The following is a 21,795-nucleotide window of genomic DNA, read 5'->3' as shown; positions in this document are numbered from 1 at the left end:
GACGCACTTCCTCTCCCGAAACAGGCCCACTGGAAGCAGCCTCCCTGATCCTGTCTTCACCCTCCAGACTGCCAGGAAGCAGGCTCTCCTGCTGTCTGGCCGAGGCGGAGCCTGTACTCTTTTTGAAGTTTATTTTAGTCCGTGTGATTGAGGCCAGTCATGTGGGTCTCAAGAGAGACGGGGGTTCCATGACAAGATAGGAGCGTGTGAAGTTCCTCCCCGGTTTTAGGTTTTATCAAAGTGGATTTAATTTAATCAAAATGGTGGGAGAAGGGGGGGGGGAATGGTAGTTTACGTTAACCACGCAAAAACCTCGCTGTGCCAGGATCTTCAACCTGCTCTAGTTTCACAACGAAGCCGCACACGATTAACAAAATACATATTAAGTAACACAAAATCATTTTAAGGACAACGGATTCACTGGGAATGTTTTGATGGTTCAGAGTTTGTTGGTAAAGCTTTGCATTCAGGTTATTATGCATTTAGTTCCATCAGCCTCTGTCTCATAATCTCCTTGCCTGACAAAAGGTTGCAGAAAATCAATGGCCACCAAACTAAATCGATGGCAGCCCAACAGAGATTCCCTGCCTTATTTATCTAACTGATTTGTTTGGCCCTGCCAGGCACACAAATGTTATCTCCTAGCATTCAGCTTACGCTGGAAATACGCTTGATCCCATTGATAGTATGTTAATGTCTAGTTAGACCTTAAATGGGTTTGGCGTCCCCTCTAAAAGAAAACTTCTCATTCGATAACGCTCATCTAAGATCATTGCTGATCAGCAGCCGGCGTTCACCCTCCTCCTCCCTTCCGTCTCTCCCCCTCCAGTCCCCCCTGTCATTAGGGTGTACCCTGAGAGCCAGGCCAGGGAGCCGGGGGTGACGGCGAGCCTGCGCTGCCATGCCGACGGCGTCCCGGAGCCACAGCTGTCCTGGCTGAAGAACGGCATGGATATCACCACCAAGCTGTCCAAACAGCTCACCCTGCAAGGTGAGACACATCCTGCTGTCCAAACAGCTCACCCTGCAAGGTGAGACACATCTTGCGCCCAGGTCCCATTACCACACTCGGAGACTCAGTTTGGAGACTTATTTAGGAGACACGTAAGGAGACTTGTTAAGGAAATGTGTTTAGGTGACTGGTTTAAGAGACTTGTTTAACAACTTGCTGTAATATCTTAAAAACAACTTGATTTTCAATACATGTGTCTGTGTGTGTGTGTTCTAATGGAATGGCAACTTTAATTGAGTAAATCCCTGAGTGATTTCCCTGGGTGTCACACATAAATCCTTCCCCAACAGACGTTCCACAGGGCACAGCCAGATAAACACAATATCCCCCACCCCCCTAACCTCTCTCCCCCCCCACCCCCCTAACCTCTCTCCCCCCCACCCCCCTAACCTCTCACTCCCCCCCGCCCCCCCAACCTCTCACTCCCCCCTACCCCCCTAACCTCTCACTCCCCCCCGCCTCCCCAACCTCTCACTCCCCCACACCCCCCTAACCTCTCTCCCCCCACCCCCCTAACCTCTCACTCACCCACACCCCCCCAACCTCTCACTCCTCCGCTAGTCTTGCTGTTGGACCCGCTTATGTAAGAGACTTTGATCAAAATTGCCAAGCTTCTCTGCAAATGGTGTCAGTGGCCTTTTATCTTAGTCTGCCATGCAAACTTAAAGTGTGCATATGTGTGTGCGTATGTGTGTGCGTCTGTGTGTGTGCTTTGGTATGTGTGTCTGTGTGTCATCTCTCGTGGCGTCCAGCTAATGGAAGTGAGGTTCACATCAGCAATGTGCACTTTGAGGACACGGGCGCTTACACCTGCATCGCCAAAAATGAGGCGGGAGTGGATGAAGACATCTCATCGCTGTTTGTGGAAGACTCAGCTCGCAAGACCCGTATGTATAACTTATGATGTGTCCCTTTCTGAGGATAATGGAACCATGCAGCTTAAGCTTTCAATAATTCATCTCTTCACTTGTTAATAGTTTATAACCTCCAGTGTAATAATAGAACCCCTGCTAAAGGAATAGCAGTTATTCTCACAATACTGTATTCTTTCTCATCTTGGCCTACGGCCATTGAGACCGTTATTATTGTGATGGGCCACTAGACATGCATTGCTACTCGTTTAATCACCAACGTTTGAGCTTCTCCTCTATTATTCTCCTGTTGGCTGTTCTGCTTTTGTTATCCAGCTGCGATTGTCAATCATCAAAGTGCTTGTGAAATATGAGGACAAAGTTTAGGTCAGTTCTTCATTACAACCACAGGAATAGTTCTCTTTAGTCTGGTGCAAATGATCTCTCTTTCTCTGTCGTTATCTTTGGCCTTTTCTGAAATGCCACAAGAAGTTATATGTTTTTGTCTGGCTTCCATCCACACAGCACACTGTCATTAGTTACTCCTTGGTGATGGTTGTTCTTGGCGTAATGAAGAACGCGCACCTCACCTCACAAGTCCTGCTGGCGACACATGCCTCAGCGCCTTTGAGCAGTGTCACGAAGTTCAGCGGCCGTCCCCAGGGCAACACCACACGACGCACACTCCTTCACACATCATAGGATCACAATCTCTGGGGTCACAAGTCCGATTTCTCTCCCCTTTGAAGCTGCGAGCACTCTGTGTGATGAAACGGCTCTGGGGTTGGAGACCGGCCTCCATTTTGGATCCGCTGCCCATGGGATTGAGTTCAAAAGGAAGTCAGTGCGGAGGGCAGTTTCTCAACCATTACTGTGGAAACTAGGGGGGGGGCGGGGAGACGAGAGACCAAACCACAAAGCTCAGCAGCACGTATGACTCTCCATTTAGCCTATAGCGTTCTGGCCTGTATTCATATCTAACCGCTTAGCCAATCACTTTCTGGCTCTTATGCATAATTCCCGGTATCTAGGGCTTGCATGAAGGTAAATTAGGGTCACAGAGATTTCACAAATCCTTTCTTCGCTGTTGAAAATCGTGTTCCGAAGTTACAAATCGTCATTTTGAGCTTACATCCAGTTTCACACTCGCGAATCTCTTAAGAGCCTAATTTACCTTCATAGACTCGTCTGCAAGCCCTCGGGACATGACTGCTCGTGGCTGCCGGAACCGTCTCTCTCTCCCTCCCCCGGTTGAAACCCGTTGTCAGAGCCTGCTTCTCCAACCCCGGGGCTATAACGCTGCTCAGAGGCTGCGTACGGCTTGTGCTACCTTAACTTCTGCCTAACAGCCCCTGCTGTTCTCCTTGCACTGCACACCCTTGGTCACTGCCCCAGAGCCTCCTCCACCCCGCCTGTGTGGCCTCCCCTACGGCAGCAGCTGCGTTACGTTGGCAGGCTGTCAGAGGAGATGATGACAGGAAAGCATCAGCTGACTCTGTTGTAGTGGTCCTGGTGGACGTTCATCACTGCCAGGTTGCTCGTAGTAACAAGTTACAGCTCTGACTTTGACTGCATGTTAACCTCAATAACCGGGCTATTTCTGGACCTTCTCCTCGATCGTGCTCTCCCACTCCCTCCCTTCCCACCTCCTCTCTCCTCCCTTCCCTCTCTACCTCCCTTCCTCCTTTCTCCTCCCTTCCTCCTCTCTCCTCCCTCCCCTCTCTACCTCCCTCCCCTCTCTACCTCCCTTCATCCTCTCTCTCTCCTTCCCCCCTCCCTCCTTCCCTCCCTCCGTTCCTCCCTTCTCCTCTCCTTCCCTTCTTCTGTCCTCCCTCCCTCTCTCTCTCCCTCCCTGGCTGCCTGTGAGCTGGGCATCATGAGCTGGTGTGACCTCTCAATGCCCTCCACTCTTCTCTGGAAGTGATGCACTCAACCCTTTAGCAGCTGAGGCCTGGAGTTAACTTTGGGCTCTGCTCTTTCCACCACGCCACATAGACAAGGATATGGTCCTGGGAACAAGCTTCTTCTAAGGAAATACACTGGATTACAGGCTCTTCTGGCTTACTCTGGTGTCCACACAAATATATTTACATTTGAGTCATTTAGCAGACGCTCTTATCCAAAGCGAGTTACAGTACGTACAGGGACATTCCCCCGAAGGCAAGTAGGGTGAAGTGCTTTGCCCAAGGACACAATGTCATAGCGCGGCCGGGAATCGAACCGGAAACCTTCTGATTAATAGTCCGATTCCTTAACTGCTCAGCCATCTGACTCCCGATATGAAACAAAAACACGATGGGGGCCTTCGCTGGAGGTGCACTTTCAAGCTGTAGTAACAACAACCTGCTCCCTTTATCCATTGACAAAAACATATGCATTCTACTTCAGAACTGAGATGTTAATACTACAGAGAGCTCTTGACAAGCTTATTCAACAGGCCCTTGACAGGTATCTGGATTTGGTAGGAGCGTGTTAATATTAGGCAGGAAATGGTTGGAGTGTAGTGATATTAGGCAGAAGATGGACTTGTGGGCTTGTTGAAGCACGAGAAAAACAAGAACTGGGCTCTGAGAATCCACCGAGGAGAGGTTTGAAAGCCTGACCCTCTTTCTCATCGATGGAGAGAAGAGCTCCTGTATCAAATCCAAAATTTTTCTCTGTTACCTGACCTACCAGAGAGAACCAGACCAATCTGTGAGCCCATGTTTCATTTGCTCCGGCAGATCCGCCTACCCTCCCATCCAAACTGATTTTCCTTCTACTCAAGTCCAGTTTGAATGAGTTTAGCCATGAGTATTACCCATAGGGGGTTAACAAACAAAAACGAACTGACACCCAAGTGTCATCAGTCCCTGACAATCTGGTGCTGTGATCTCTGAGGATCTCAGAGGCTGGAGGGTTTGTTGGTTTTGAATGCCTGGGTAGTCTGGTTATTCAGAGGGTGGAGCTCACGCTGCTAGAGCTCTGTATTCAATCTCAATCAACCTCCGTCTCTTCACACTTTTACGCTGTGAAAGGCACAATTCCCAGCGGGCTGTGCTTGACTTGGGACCTAGCGACATGGACCTAGCGACATGGACCTAGAGACATGGACCTAGCGACATGGACCTAGCGACATGGTCCTAGCGACATGGACCTAGCGACATGGACTTAGCGACATGGACCTAGCGACATGGACCTAGCAACATGTCCTAGTGACATGGACCTAGCGACATGGTCCTAGTGACATGGACCTAGCGACATGGACTAGCGACATGGTCCTAGCGACATGGTCCGTCCAGGTTAGCAAACCAGTGAAAATCCAAACCACGCTTTGCTAAACCAGAGTATTTCTCAGCAGTGGTAAACGTGGATTCTTTGTGGAAGCTATGTATCGTCAAGTAGACCTATGCATGGCCTCATTCTTATGGAAGCCTAAAAAAAATCCCTGAATAATTGTTAGGTTTCATTTAGGCAACGGAATTGATAAAGAGCTTGTTTCATTGTTGGCTTTAACATCTTGTAGAAAGCCAGAAAACTTATCTTTTTCCAAAACCTAATTTCTTACTCAGCGTTTCATCTTGACTCACTGACGCGGCAAAATCACATTCGAAATTCCACGTGGAAGATTTCAATAGATGTTTCAACTTCTCTACACAAATTACTGATACTTTCACATTCTCAAGGATATTCCTCCAAGGATTAACTCCTCCGACATTTTTTTCTCTTTAAAAGATGATATACTTTTTCCCGAATCCTTTTTCAAAAGGCTCCTTCCACCAATTATAGAACCAGTCGATCTCCTTTGAAGACCATAGAATCATAGAATTACAGAATCACTTCTTACAGTGTGATTGACGACTCACCCAGTCAGCCTACGTTAACCCTTTAACCACCAGGCTTAATACTGGGATAAGCTATCGAAAGCAACAACAGCAAAAAGCAGCAAGTTTGTCCTGTGATGGGTTCTCCTGGGTTTGGGAAGTGAGGGCATAAATATTCTCGTAAGTGGAGTTTGATGCAGTTTGGCGGTCAATGGTAGAGCTAGGCTACTGTAGGCCTACTGTAGTTGGAATAGACAAATGGAAATCACATTTTACTGTTTAATATAATCTAGTATTTTAGTCATTGATTGCTGTCACTGTTTAAAAATACATTGGTCCATTGCTATGAGGAAATGTATTCACTGTGTGACTGCAGAAACGGCTGTCCTGTCCTTTTGTGTAAAACATAATTATAATCAATACTGTGTCAACTACATAGTAGCCTTTAACTGTAGAAGGTATCGTTGAAACCTATGACCAGATTTTCATAATAGGCTATATAGGTTAATGCATAGGGCGGGGCTGTGATGCGCCATTATTTTCCTTTACAGTAGCCTACAAAACAGAAGTTATTTACATTTAGCAGACGCTCTTATCCAGAGTGACTTACAGTAAGTACAGGAACATTCTCCCCAAGAAAAGTAGGGTGAAGTGCCTTGCCCAAGGACTCAACGTCATTTTGGCACGGCCGGGAATCGAACCAACAACCATCTGATCAATAGCCCTACTCCCTAACCGCTCAGCCATCTGACCCCCCAGTTATATCACTAGTGTGTCAACAACATAGCATGTTTGCGCCAATGTGTGTCAGTCGCAGCAATCACAGAAAGCTATGATCAGATTTGAATATACAGCACTGCCAAGTTCATTTGCATAACAAATGGAAGGTCCTGAAACCGCGTTACCCGACTACGCTTAACGGCACCGCTAAAATACATGGGATCTTGTCTGCTACCAGATTAGTTAGGTTGCTGCGTTCCACCATTATGGCATTGCGGTTCCGTGATGCCAGGGTGTTGGTTACCACAGGCAGTTTGGGACAAACGTGCGACGCTGTGCCCTTGTAAACAGATTGAGTTTGTCTGACCTTGCTGATGGGAAGGTGCTGTCGCAGCTCTGCTGAGCGCTGGAAGTAGGACTGCAGAGTTTGTGTCATTGAAAACAATTATCAAGGCTAGAGTGAACCTATCACCAAAAGTGGCACATCGCTATTTTATAATATGGATGACGAATTTGATATATGGGGCGCTGGTATGTTTAGAACAACCACAATCTTTTCTTGGAGGTGATGAATAGCATCAATACACTCTGTTATTGGAAAAGACTTGGGCAAAACATCTTGAAAAACAAAACCCAGGGAAAAGTGTTCCTATCGTTTTTGGTCTGATTTTTCATCTTGATGAGTCGTCTTTTGTAGCTTTTTAATGAGGAGCAGTGCATGCATGAGTGCACCATGAGGCTCGATGAAGAACTTTACAAAGATTACGTCTGACTAACACATCCAATGTCGCGTCTTTCCATCTCCCATTTCTCTCTCTCCCTCCCTCCCATTTCTCTCTCCCTCCCATCTCTCTCTCTCTCCCATTTCTCTCTCCCTCCCATCTCTCTCCCTCTCTCTCTCTCTCTCTCTGTCTCTCTCTCTACATGGTAGAAGGGTGAGAGAATGAGCATTGCAAAAGGGCCCGAGATTAGAATCGGATGTGAATTGGGGTGAGATTGGTTTGTGGACGGACAGAAAATGGAACACGGAATGGAAGCAGAGGAAGTGTGGGACGGCTGAACAATAAGAGAAGGTCATGCTTATAGGGGGGAAATGAGGAAAGTCCAAACAAAGCCATGGGCCAGTTATTTGCGCTGAACAGGAGAAGTGGGTAGGGGGGTTGATGGGGGCCCTTACTTTTTTATGTTATAGGCTCAGCTTTTACAATTTGCACTATGGTTCATTTGTAGCCAATGCGAACAAGCACATCCTTTTAATAGGCCTATTCCTGTTATCTCAAAGCACTACGGGAATGGATTTTAGGGCCCGACTATGATGTTGTGTTTAAGGTCAAGCGTTAAAGTGCTTGGGTTTTTCCTGTGCAGTTTTAATTTCACATTCTGTGTGATGAGTTGTCTCTAAGTGAATTTAATAAGAAATTACTTTGACATTATGAGTCAAACGGGTCTTACTTTCAAAGAGGGAGCTAAATAATCCTTGCTAATGACCTGGGATGCTCTTCAGTGTTAAAATATTGGAGGATCGTTCATGAGTATCTAATATCGCCAGCAACCTTCTATCGCTGCTTCTTTGAAGAAGCATGAAAATCCTCAACGATGGATAATTACTTTTTATTTTCATATTGTTCATTACCTTTCCTGGTTTGCCTGGTCACCTTGGACATCCTTGTACCACACAAACCCAACCAACTAGCTGTGGTTGTGTACTTACAGTTACACACTCGCGCTGTCTCCATGGGTTTCCAGCAAGTCCTTGGTGTAAATAGATTCATAAAAGCACTTGATAGATTGAGGTAGTTGTGTATGACTGGTGTAATTAATCACACCGTTTAAATAAAACGATATTCTTTGCCTTGCCACTGTGACAAGTGTCTCTGTTCACAAAAGTGTCCTCTTCAATCTTTTACTAACTGGTGCTTTTTTTTGTATTTTCTGTAGTGGCCAACATTCTGTGGAGAGAGGAAGGTGGGTATTTGCTTTTTTTTATCAGTACAAAATAATGAATTGAGTTAAAAAAAAATTGTATAATGAATAACAATCTCATTACATGTTAGCATGTGCTTGTCTGGTGCAATGTTCTTTTAATTAAGGATATGGAAATTGGGACACAATACCTGTAATATGATGTCATACCAGGTATTACTGTAACTGTTTCTTTCCTGTGTTGGTAAGGGCCTCTTCCTGAATCGACGTAAATAAGACTGCATTTCTTCTTCAGGTCTGGGAATCGGCAACATGTTCTATGTGTTTTACGAGGATGGCATCAAAGTCATCCAGCCGGTCGCCTGTGAGATCCAGAGACACATCAAGCCCAGTGAGAAACTCCTGGGCCTTCAGGTGAGCTGAACTCCTGGCAGCACCTGTCTTATCATACAGTAGCCACTACAGTGGACAGCAAGGCAGACTGCAGTCTGTGATGGCGGACCGATTGTTTTGACTTCTGAATCAACAAACCAGTCGCATGGTTTTCATATCACGAGCGTTTCCATGGTGCAAGCTGGAGTATTTACAGCCAAGGATTACGAGCTATTACATGGGCCAACACACAGTCTTCTGTCTGGTAGAGCTAACTGCTGCCTTTATATGTGATGAACAGAGAATCATTTGCTGTTGGGGGGCTCACTACTCCCTGAAGACGTTTTTTTCTAGTCAAGATCACCATCAAACTGCCATTTAACCGTCCTTAGGACCCGGCATGTTATTCAAAGCAGGGCACTGATAGATGTTCGATTTACACACGTTCTCAAATGGTCACTTTTCCACCTTTCATCAAGCGGAGTCTGTTGATTGGACAGCTGTTGCGGTGCGAGTGACGGTGTGAATGCGCAACGATCCAGTGTTGTCCTCAGAGAGACTTGCTGGGATTAGGATATCAATCAGGCTGAACTCTGCAGCTCTCGTCTCCATGGTGTGTGGGGGGAATGGGGTGTGTGAGTGCATTATCGCAGAGCTTAGCTCATTCTGAACAAGGAGACCCCCGCATCACACCCCCATGCGTGCACACACACACACACACCACACACACACACCACACACATACACTCCCACACACTCACTCACTCTAATACAGTCCCACTCACACACGCTCAACACAGACAGATGCTCAATTACACATGAAGACAGACACATACATACACACACACACACACACATACATACATACATACATACATACTCTATTCAGAGAACTTTTGATTGATGGTTTATGGTAATAACCCCACAATTCATTATGCCTTGGTGTTATACCAAGGAGGTTATGAACACGAGATGAAACTGCTCTTGCGTCTGGAGCGAGAGAGAGAGAGGGGGAGGGTGGGAGAGGGGGAGAGAGAGAGACAGAGAGAGGGGTGGGGAGGGAGGGAGGGACAGGAGGAGAGACAGCCTTCAGATCACTCTAAAGTGAGCAACGTTGGAGCTGTATAATGGTTCATTTACAATTTAGCTGTAGACAAAACCCAGAAGGCTGCTCTGTGTTTCCAGATCTCTTCGTATTAACAAGGGACACAGTTTGTTTGTTGACAATGACCTGAGATGGCCCTCGTACACTTTGAATAAAAGGGATTTGGAATTTCAAAAACGAATGAATAAAATGGCAAGCGCGAAATGTAATGCATATTCTGGATGTGCAGCACTGCTGTGCTGAAGCAAACAGCCTCCAGGTAAACTGTTCTTTGATGCAGAGGTAAATATGTTGTAAACATTTTGACATCTCCCGTTTGGTTCCAGTGTTTGTTTGTTGTGAAGCTAAAACGAGCGACACCACATTGTTAGGCCCTATATTTGGTCCATTTTCTTTCTACACATAGTATGGGTGGATGCTTCAGCATGGACCATGTCAAGCCCTGCAGTGAGATCCATATGATTTATCAGTAGTATATCAAAGAGGTGAGTCATGGAAGCCCAGTATGCGTGGAGATTCAGTAAAGATAAGGGTAACAGAAAAAGCCAAATATAAACTAAACATCCTTCTTGCTCTTCCCTGAAAGCCAGCTTTTCAGCTGAGAAGACTTGCCACACATGCACACAGTCACAGTAACACACACAGTAACACACACAGTAACACACACAGTAACACACACAGTAACACACACAATAACACACACAATAACACACACAATAACACACACAGTAACACACACAATAACACACACAGTAACACACACAATAACACACACAATAACACACACAGTAACACACACAGTAACACACACAATAACACACACAGTAACACACACAATAACACACACAGTAACACACACAATAACACACACAATAACACACACAGTAACACACACAGTAACACACACAATAACACACACAGTAACACACACAGTAACACACACAATAACACACACAGTAACACACACAGTAACACACACAATAACACACACAGTAACACACACAATAACACACACAATAACACACACAGTAACACACACAATAACACACACAGTAACACACACAGTAACACACACAGTAACACACACAATAACACACACAGTAACACACACAATAACACACACAGTAACACACACAATAACACACACAATGAACAAGGGGCTGTACACAGAGGGATAATCTCCAGCATCATTTACACTCTCCGCTGGGTGTTGGCAGGTGCGCTTCTCACCTCTTTAGCTGGAGAGCGTGGCCCAGTGCCCGGGGCTCAACATGAGGCCCATCAGGGAAGCCCCACTGTGACAGTCAGTGTGACCACCAGACACAGCTCACCGTTCTGACGCATGACCCACAATGCATCTGGAGAGCCCCACAACCCCCCACCACACCCCCAGCTCCCTCCCCTCCACCTCCCACCATGAGCACCACAGCTCAGAGACATGTTATCTGTGCGGGTAGAGGAACACGCTCCACATGTCTGGGCGAGCAGTAGCTACCTGGCTGTGGTTGGTAATGAGGATTAGTTCCTCTACGGGGGCTGTGCTGATGCTGATGCTGTGCTGGTGCTGTGCTGGTGCTGTGCTGGTGCTGGTGCTGAGGGGGATGTCTGACAGCGGCATGACTTAGCAGGACGTAACAGGAAGCAGATGTGACATGAAAGGCTGACATCAAGATGGTCGATAAGAATGAAGGTTGAAACCAGGCCGTAGAGACAATGGAGATGGAGGTTTGGCTTTTTGTGTGGAATATTGTACAGTGCAGTGTATGTGTTATGTGTTTAACCATGTGTATGTGTGTGTGTGTGTGTGTGTGTGCTTGTCTGTGTGTGTGTGTGTGTGTGTGTGCTTGTCTGTGTGTGTGTGTTTTCTTAGGAGGAGGTGTGCCCTCAGCCAGCAGGAGAGACAGAGCAGAAGTGTGTGTGGGCATCAGCGGTCAACGTCAAGGACACGTTTATTTACGTCACACAGCCAACCTTGGGCCGGGTCCTCATCGTTGACATCCAGTCACAGAAGGCTGTCCAGGTAATTTCATCTGGAATTGGATAATCAAGATCACCTTTCGTTGACAGCTCCTCTGTGAAGTGTTATAAAAAAGGCAATAACAACTTGGCAAACCTTCTTGAAAACGAGCTCCCTGGTTGTGTTTCAGCTTCTCTCTCCTCAAGCCTGTTCTAACACAGTTAATTTGAAAGAAAAGGCTCGGAGATTGACTTGACTTGACAACCTACCAATCCCAAGCAGAAGACAGTTTTTCTAAATATGTTCCGAGGTCATTATTGTGCGCCTTCTGCAACGAAAGTAATTATTTTTCACTTCATCAACTTGTTTATTTCGGAGCACATCAAGGTGTGTTTCCGTCCGTGTCCAACAGAAATACGGAGGTTTATCTGCACTGATGGAATCACGGTTTGGCATCACTCTGGGATGTGAACTCACTGCTGTCCTGCAGGAAGGAGTGTGTTTGATATGGAGCACTGCCCGGCACAGAAGGCGTGTGTGCCGGGGCAACATGTGTGTTTGTCCCAGAGAGTGAGGACTCCTGGGAGTTTGGGGAGGAGGGGAAGGACACAGAGAGTGAGGGAGGGCGGCGGGCGAGGCTGATTCCATCTCGGAATATTCCCCAGGGCTCCAGACGACAGTTCTGGCGACTGTCACACGCTCATTATTTGGTCACCTGGAGGTTTAGCTTCATTAGCTTTGATTAGCGCTCTGTAATTAGCCACCTGATCCTCACTCAGGTCTTGAAAGAACAGGTAGTGATTTGGGCGGCTCAGTTGTGTTTGCTTTTGCTTATCCACCATCATAAAGTAAAGACGGCTCCGTAACAAACTACCAAGTTTCACACCGGTTCTGAGTTACGACTAGGCTGTAGATCTTGGAGGGTACAAATTGTCTTCCCTCTTATGAATAATTCTCTCTGGAGATACTTTTTCCACCGCAGTTTGCTTTGAGGTCACCTTGGAAACAATGCCATTAGGATTTCACAGTAGACCGAAAAACAGAACAAGCAACTACTTTGTTTATTCGGCTTGTTTCTGAGAATGTGTTAATTACCCAAATTGAAGATGATTGCTTTGTTTTGTAAAACAAAGTGTGTGTACTTTGGTTTCCGTCCACAAGTTCTCGATAACTGTCAATCTGCTCTCAAGTGGACATAATTCAAGAAAACAATCCCCCTGTCTCTCATGACATCCCTTCTTCTGACTAGATGTAATATTGCAGCCAGATGTCAAGGAAAGGGTATGGATTGAAAGCAATTACTCTGGTGTGGTAAAGCAATTGTTGCTGTCACCACTCCAGCAACACCTCATACATAAAAACCTGACTGCGGCTTTTGTCTTCTTCAAAGAAAAACATTTTTCCCGTCAAATCCAATGAATTAGCACGGAGGAGAAGGGTTTCAGCGCTGAAATGTGCTACAGAATCCAAAGTTTCAGTTTAAAACTTGTCTCGAGGTGTTAAGTGCAGTGATGTGGGTTCAGTGTTGATTATGTCGTGTCTTGGTGTGCGTTTTCAGACTGTGAACACAGATCCCTACCCAGTAAAGCTACACTACGACAAATCCCACGACCAGGTGTGGGTGCTGAGCTGGGGAAACGCAGACAAGAACTTTCCTACTCTGCAGGTAACACCAAAACCTCTCTGAGAAACGTTTTATATTTGGCGCAGCATCAGAATTGGCAGTATTTGCCAAGTAAGTTTGCACAAACAAGGAATTTACTATGGCAGGAAGATGCGCATGGTAAACATATAACAGTTTAAAATACAAAATGTAGAAAATATAACGTTTTGAAAATGTAACAGTATCTAAATAATTCTAACCACCACTATACAAAGTAAAAAATATACAATACAAATCAAATGTATTGTTTGCTCTTCAGAGGCCAGTTGTAGAAGCAGTTTACACGTAACAATGTCATGGGCCAATCTAATATGGTAGAACAACTTTGCTGTCCACAGGTGATTACACACATCATACTGTATGTACTGTACATCTACACATACATAAAAAACATCACTAGACAACTTGAATGAAGAAATAAAATAAAAACACAAAGATTCAAAATGGCTGTTAACTTGTTAGCGTTAACATTCATTAATGAACCATGTAGAACTATAATTATTCTTTGAGTGAATGCTCCAAACTCTACTGTGAAACTTTTGTTGTTTTGTCACCTGTTCTAAGGTAAGAAATAGAACAACTGTTCTGTTACAATATGTGGCATTACTAAGTGGTTTGATGGGAGGAAATTAGCCAGAGCTGGTGGCTTCTGGGGTGCCAGCCTCTTCAGTGTGCTGTGGCATAATTAAGGCAACCCAGCGTGCACACAGGCACACACACACACACACACGACTGACGCTACACACACAAACACACCAACAAGCGAGTAGGCAGACACCACACAGACGCACTAACACATGCGGCAACAAGCTAGCACACCCACTCAGCTGAGCCTACACATACACCAACACACAAACACATTTCTCCTCCCACTGCGATTTAGAGTCAGGGCCGGTACAGGCAAACATGATGAATAATTCATGTCTCTCCATGTTAAATACCCCCCTCCTCTCCTGGTGTGTGTGCTAGGTGATCAATCAGGCCAGCGGGAGGATGCCCCACCACACCATCCACACACAGCCGCTCGGCAGACGCTTTGATAGGGTGGATGATTTCTTCATCCCTGCCGCCAGCCTCATCATTAATCACATCAGGTATGTCAGTGTGTGTGTGTGTGTGTGTGTGTGTGTGTGTGGTGGGCGAGGAGTGTTCTGGTGCTCGTCTGGAGGGTGAACATGAAGTGCCCGTGTGAGAGAGTCTAAAGATGGGCGTTTAACTCGGGCGCCCCTCGCCCCGCCCGCCTTCCCCCTCGCCCCCCGCCCGCCTCGCCCCTTGCCCCCCTCGCCCGCCTCGCCCCTTGCCCCTCTCGCCTGCCTCCCCCCTCGCCCCCCGCCCGCCTCGCCCCCCGCCCGCCTCGCCCCCCGCCCGCCTCGCCCCTTGCCCCCCTCGCCCGCCTCGCCCCTTGCCCCCCCACCCCCCTTGCCCGCCTCGCCCCGAGGGACGGTCAGAGGAGGACGGCTCCTGACGCACACCAAGGGGCCGGCTTTTGGTTTCCTCCACGGGGCGTTTTGTACGTATACAGTCAACTCCAAAGTTATTGGCACCCCTGGCAAAAATGAGTGAAAAGTCATTATTAGGAATAATAATTTCTTTATGACAGATATTTTTTTACTCAAATTAAATTTGATGCTGGACAGTTCTCATTTATTCCAATGTGACTCTAAGCTGAAATACAAAAAAGTGACTTTTTTATAAAACGTTTTACTCGTCTTTGCCAGAGGTGCCAATAATTCCGGAGGTGACTGTAGGTCTCTCATAGAAACTAGTTTAGCTAATATAACAAAAGGGGGGGGGGGGGGGGGGTAAGAGCGAGGGAGAGGCGGGAGGATGGACCCCTCCCTTTTCAAATGTGAGGGTAGGAAACAAAGAGAGTAATCTGTTATTCTGTAAGTGACTCACTTCTGAGAGGAAGACTTCGAATATAGGACGTCTTAGCGCCACCGCCTGCTAACGTTCGTTTGTGGCGTTAGGCTGAAAATAAGTAATGCTAGATGGAAAAAAAGAAGACTTATTTATATTGCAAAAGCACTTTTCTCTCTGTAGCCTATTACAGTCAAGGTTACACTAAGTGGACTCTCTGGAGCTGGTATTTACTCCAAAAGCAAAAGGATATAATTTGTATTAAATAGAAGAAAAAAAACCCGATTCAGTTATGGCAAAATGTGACACGTTAGGTTTTTGTGATTCTGAATAAATGCTAACGGAGTCGTATTAGATGAGTCTGGAACACTTACAAATGAGTGTTGAACTGTGGTTATGTCAGGGCATGGCCTTGTTTGTTCTGTGAAAGCCATCTCTTTGAATACCAAACGGCTGCTCTGCCGTTCAGCATTTCACTGCTCTATCACAAAGGTGTTTCAGGTGCAGTCGGTTTGTTGAGCCAAAAGGGAACATGACACTTAACTTGGACTGTACTTCAAAGCAGTGAATACAGAACTGAGCTGAAGTCGAAGGCACAAATTATAACCATTTAAAAAATGAAGCCAAAAGGCTTTCAGACACAACGAAGTGAAAAGACTACACACATGTTCTTAACATTGTACAGCAATGATACAGAAGCAGAACAATTCAATAGGTAATAAAAGATTCTATTTGTGTAAGAAATCTTGGCTGCCTAAAACATTTGCACAGTACTGTATGTGTGTACCATATATATATATACACAGTACCAGTCAAAGGTTTTGACTGGTACTGTATATTTATTTTTCTTTCTGGATTCGTCATTTTAAACACAAAACAGACCAAGACTTCATTTGGACCTCAAAGACTTGACTGTAGCCTTCATAGTGGATGGTCAACCTTCTTAACATTGTCTTGATCCAAAACAGTTGAAACAGTGTACGACCAACACTGCTAACTTGGCCAAGTCTTCATTTGGCATGTGCACGTCAGTCGAGCTCTTAGTGTTAGGACGAGCAGCCCTCCTGATGACTGGCTGGCCAGCCCAGTCCTGTTGGCTGGAGCAGGACTGGGAGGTGGTCAGCCCAGTCCTGGTAGCTGGAGCAGGACTGGGAGGTGGTCAGCCCAGACCTGGTAGCTGGAGCTGGACTGGGAGGTGGCCAGCCCAGTCCTGGTAGCTGGAGCAGGACTGGGAGGTGGTCAGCCCAGACCTGGTAGCTGGAGCAGGACTGGGAGGTGGCCAGCCCAGTCCTGGTAGCTGGAGCAGGACTGGGAGGTGGTCAGCCCAGACCTGGTAGCTGGAGCAGGACTGGGAGGTGGTCAGCCCAGACCTGGTAGCTGGAGCAGGACTGGGAGGTGGTCAGCCCAGACCTGGTAGCTGGAGCAGGACTGGGAGGTGGCCAGCCCAGTCCTGGTAGCTGGAGCAGGACTGGGAGGTGGCCAGCCCAGTCCTGGTAGCTGGAGCAGGACTGGGAGGTGGTCAGCCCAGTCCTGGTAGCTGGAGCAGGACTGGGAGGTGGCCAGCCCAGTCCTGGTAGCTGGAGCAGGACTAGGAGGTGGCCAGCCCAGTCCTGTTGGCCTTAGCAGGACTGGGAGGGGATTAAGCAGGGGGGGGATTGCAGTAGTTCACAAATCATGGTAGCCACACTGTAATCTGGGTTACGTAACAGCAACACACACAAAAAAATCACGTAAACACAGATGATAGCGTTGTGAGTTAGTCTGCTTCTAAGAAAGCCCCCCCCCCTCCCCCCCAGCCTACAGATGGTTACTTGCAGACTGTTTTCATTTGCAATGTAGTTCCCTGATGTTACATTCTAAGAGAGTATTCACTTACCACCGGTATCCATTCTGATAATACACTTTTGAACACAGTATGTAATTGGACGGCGTTCCCATCCTGCAGTTCTCTCCCCGAGCCTGGAGTGTTGTCCTGGTGTTGCTTAGTGGCAGAGCGTTCTCCTGCAAGCAGTCCACGGGTCAAATCCCCCCTCCCTGTGTGTCACTTAGTGTGTGCCTGCTGAGTGAACACATTACTGTTCATACTCAATATGCTCTCTCGCTCTTGGAGACTGAATGAAGCTCACTTAGTGAGCTCTGGTTCCAAACAGTACTGGGATCAAAAAGTGGCTGGCTTTTGTTTTGGAAAGTATTTCTGTAGACTTTAATGGTAAGTATTATTTAATTGTAAAACTGTAATTTTGTATTTTTTTACTCTACAAATACTGTTATAAAAACAAACACATTTCACAGTGTATAGTAATACATGTGCATATCTAAAATAAAAGGGATATGTTATATAAAAGTAGACCCTTTTATACATTTAGCCACTGCGGTGCCTCCCAGCATGTGCTCTCTAATTCTAGAGTGTCCGTCGTTCATCCTTTGATGAGCAGGCGCCATGTTGAAACCCCTCGGAACGAGACAATCTCTGGATCAATGCTTTTCTTTAGCAGGCCTGATAATGTCCTCCATCACTCTCAAACAGCCATTTTCTGTTCACACGAGCAGACTGAGGAGGTAGAATTGCATAAAAGAAGACGGATGACGCGGAGATTGAAGTGCATGTCAGGATTGATCAGACATTCAGATTTAATTGAAGCTTGTCTGCCCCTTTCTCAGAATCTCCTCTCCTCCGCCCAGACTCTTAACAGTGAATTTTAATGTGTCATTATCAGACAATTTGGATAAAAAAAAAAATTGTAATAGAGTATTTTTTAATGATTCATGTTCTATAGAAATCTATTAGAGGGACAGAAAGTGTGATGGGCTTGATTTAACTCCTTCGCTGTGGGATCACTAAGGAGGAAACAAAATGGTCGCTGAAAGTGCTCCACCGTGTCTTTGAACCAATCTTAAGATGTTTCTCTGGAGAATTGACACATAACAGGTGACAGACTCACTGCATATTCAGGTTACAATACCATAAAGGAAGCACCATAGCAACTAGTTGGAGTCATGATGTTGGGTTTTTGCTCGGTTTTTCATGATCCACTACCAGGAAGAAACCGTCCCTATTTAGCCTCCAGCAGAGATGTCACAACACAAGCGAGTGCAATACAGGATGTTTACCTGCCTGTTCCGTTGCTTTCGCAGGTTTGGGATCATCCTCCACAGAAACGAACCCGCTCTCCACAAGATCGACCTGGAGACCACGTCCTACGTGAGGAACATCAGCCTGCGGCAGTGGGACTGCGTGCCGCGCTCCCTGGCCTATAGTCACCTGGGAGGGTACTATTTGGTCAACTGCCGTCCCGACTCCACCGGCGCCACTCAGCCGCAGCTCATCGTGGACGGCGTGACCGACGCCGTCATCGGACAGAACCGGGACGTCACCGGAACCCCCTACGTGTCCCCGGACGGTCGCCACGTGGTCACCGTGGACGACCGGGACGGCCTGATGAGGATCCAGACCGTCACGGAGCGCGGGGAGATCCAGGACCCCTTTGACATCCACACCAACCTGCACCTGTCCCATCTGACCTTCCAGCCCTCCTTCACCGAGGCGCACCAGTACAACGTGTTCGGCAGCTCCGGACGCCAGACGGACGCCCTGTTCGTGGAGCTGAGCTCCGGGAAGGTGAAGATGATCAAGAGCCTGAAGGAGGCCACCAAGCCGTCCGATTGGCCCTGGAGCAGCAGGAACAGGGTGGTGGTGGGAAGCGGGCTCTTCGGACAGTACCTCATGACCCCCTCCAAGGAGTCTCTCTTCATTCTGGACGGACGCCTCAACAAGCTCAACTGCGAGATCACCGACGTCGTCAAGGGCAACGTGGTGGTGTGGGTGGGCGAGTCATAGGAGGCTGCGCTGACCGGTGTTGTGTTATCTGAGGTAAAGTTGCACTGGATTTGGTTGCGGGTGTGTCATTTATGGGGTGCGACGATCAAAACATTCTTAAACCAAATTGACCGTTGATAATCGCGTTGGGTGTATAACGATCAAAAGCAGATTCTTAAACTTTTTGACCAAATTGACCGTTGAAATAGCATTGGATGTGTAACCTTGTAGAGGAAGGCTCTGTCGTTGTTGTCTGCAAGTCAAAATGGGTGGTTCAAACATAGTCGACACAAAGGTGTTCCCTAATATCCGTGAGAGAATATAAAATCTAGTCATTTGATCAAATTCTGCCATATGCAGCATATGGCACACATGCAAATCTCTTGCTCACGAAAAGTTGAACTGAAACGACGGCCCAGTAACTGAAGGTAAAACGATGTCTGGACTGTCGGTTTGGTCGTTTCATTCCCACTCCTCCCTGTGCCTTGAAGGAAAACATACTCCATAAGAGGAATTAGAGTAATTATTCCCATTGCGACTGCAGCTTATACCTCCTCTTTTAACCTTCCTCATGGTGAGAGATGCTCCAAAAAGAATCCATTTTTTCCTCTTCTTTATCTCAGACCGACGTCGAGCCGTTTCAGGCTAATTAAAAAGAACCCTTGCTGAGATCCCGTCCCTTTTGAAGTGAAGATTGAGAGATCGAGTCGTCTTTTATGATTGTGCACTCTGTAAACTTTGATCTTTGAGGCGTAATGAGCAGAGAATGATTTGAATGTGATTTCTGTCCAACAATCAAAGTCAACGACAAGTTAGTTTAAGTGCTGCGGCTTAATATTGTAAAATAAATAATTTTAGTTCACCACAGCTTTAAGTCAATAGGTCAGTGTGTTTAGCAAAATTCATTCCAATTCCAAAATCCTCGCCCAAAAATGCGTAGTGTGCTAGAAAATCCAGTAGAAAACATGAGAAACTGTCAGTTATTTTTGACTTGTTGAAAGTGGATGTTTTAATGTGAAGTAATGATCGATTCACATATTGGGGTGTGGATTTCTTGCGGTGGTAGAGTGTAGGGGGGAGTTGAGCCTAGGTCGTATTGGGTAGAGGGGTCTTGGTCTATGAGCTGTAAATCACAGTTGTTTTCAAATGCTTTGAGGTGGATCATAGTTGGATCCATTAGTTGTACCCAAAATATCTGGCAAGCATGCCTGGCACATGCCTGACATCTGACCGACTCCTAGATTGACACATTCTATGCATTTTCACCCTAGCACTCTAATATTGTGTGTAATGAGGAAAACTGTTAAATTGTTATTTATTTTTTTCTTAAGCTTGTTTCTGACCTTTCATGTCATGTATGCACTGGACCATGTCAAGATTTCCCAGTTCAGATAAACACTTCTCTAGTTTTATCGAGGACATTTCCTCTATCTCATCTCGTTTTCAAACCCATAGAACCGTCCAGATAAACCGAGCTTTGTTCCTACTTGTGTTCTGTACATACAAGCAGGCAGTGAGTTCATCACCATTGTAGCTTTCATACACTTTGAGGGCTCTGTTATGTTATGTTGTTTTGAGTAAATAGGCATCCTCCTTTACAGCAAGCCACTACTGCATCCCCTTATCCTTGACCAAGTACATTGTGATGTCACTTCCACATAGCCATGTTCCGTAAGTTCCTTTTGTGTGGTTATTTATGTAAAGTAAACACGCTTGTCATTTTACCCAACAATAAAAGCCTATAGTCTCTAAACCTGGATCTTGTTTGTGTTGCTGTGTTCAGTTTCCCACGAGACAAACAAACAGGTACATGTCACCGGTGCCAGTAGTGTAGAAAAGCCAGCTGAGATGTTGTCAGCCCATCGCCAACCAAGGGATTCCCTGGGGTGATGGGCAACATCACCACTGTCAGGTGGGTGGTTCACACCCTAGGCCGTGTTGTCGCCAAACAGCACTTCACTACAATGGCATCAATTACAGTAATACAGCAAAAACACCACATCAAATCATTATAACTGAAATAACCACAGCAAAAGGCAGACAAGCAGTCTTTCCATCCTACTGGCACCTGTGATATACATCTATAGACATAAACTTAAGTAATGAGACAGGTGATCTTGAGAATATGGACCATTTAAATTCAGTTACATTGATATTTCAATTGTATAGACTCAACGCTTTTAAGAGTTGAGTTCACAAGTTAGTGAAACTGAACCTACCAGGGTTAATCCCATTGAAGTCACATCAAAGAAACAGTTGCTCCTTAATTTCAAGTTCTCTGCACTTAATTTACCAGCGAAACAAAACTTTTCGTCATTGTGACATCATCCATAACACTGCGGCTCGTTTGGGGGAGATGAAACACTTCCAGGCTGAAGTTGTAAATTTGTACAATTGTACAATACTTCAACTTAGTTCTTAAATGAAAGGGAGGAACACAGATTGACAACATAGCGCCCCTCAGAAAGGGCATCTCACAGACACGACAGGCTGTGAAGACTGATGACAGATGCTAATAAATGTAAATTGTCTGTTTTATTTTTGCCTGCAGCTCAAGTGTGTGTATTCTTAGTTCAGTCTATATCTTCTGGTGTCACCTTGCGTGTGAGAAGGAAACAAGCAGGCAGCCTCTCCCAGGAGATTCAGAGCCCAAGCCAGATACATTTCCATCCGCCCAGAAGGACATCAAACTCTGTCTCAGTCGTGTTGCTG

At 46.2% G+C, this 21,795-nt stretch overlaps 1 protein-coding gene across 1 annotated transcript in view; it reads left to right on the top strand.

Moving 5' to 3' along the window:
• The window catches only part of fstl5 (follistatin-like 5), a 95,881-nt gene extending 75,045 nt beyond the window's left edge, over nt 1-20,836 (top strand). The window contains exons 9-16 of the mRNA XM_084698228.1: nt 830-991; nt 1,765-1,899; nt 8,325-8,351; nt 8,605-8,723; nt 11,657-11,806; nt 13,302-13,409; nt 14,376-14,500; nt 18,402-20,836. Of these exons, the coding sequence (XP_084554354.1) occupies nt 830-991; nt 1,765-1,899; nt 8,325-8,351; nt 8,605-8,723; nt 11,657-11,806; nt 13,302-13,409; nt 14,376-14,500; nt 18,402-19,104 (1,529 nt within the window). The 3' untranslated portion in view covers nt 19,105-20,836. The remainder of the gene's footprint in view (nt 1-829; nt 992-1,764; nt 1,900-8,324; nt 8,352-8,604; nt 8,724-11,656; nt 11,807-13,301; nt 13,410-14,375; nt 14,501-18,401) is intronic.
• The last annotated feature ends 959 nt before the right edge of the window (nt 20,837-21,795 follow it).

This window comes from Hypomesus nipponensis, chromosome 1 (genome assembly GCF_054491055.1).
Source record: "Hypomesus nipponensis isolate SF chromosome 1, ASM5449105v1, whole genome shotgun sequence".
In the NCBI taxonomy this organism is placed as follows: domain Eukaryota; kingdom Metazoa; phylum Chordata; class Actinopteri; order Osmeriformes; family Osmeridae; genus Hypomesus; species Hypomesus nipponensis.
The sequence above is the reverse complement of the archived record's forward strand: the minus strand, read 5'-3'. Positions and strand labels throughout refer to the sequence as shown.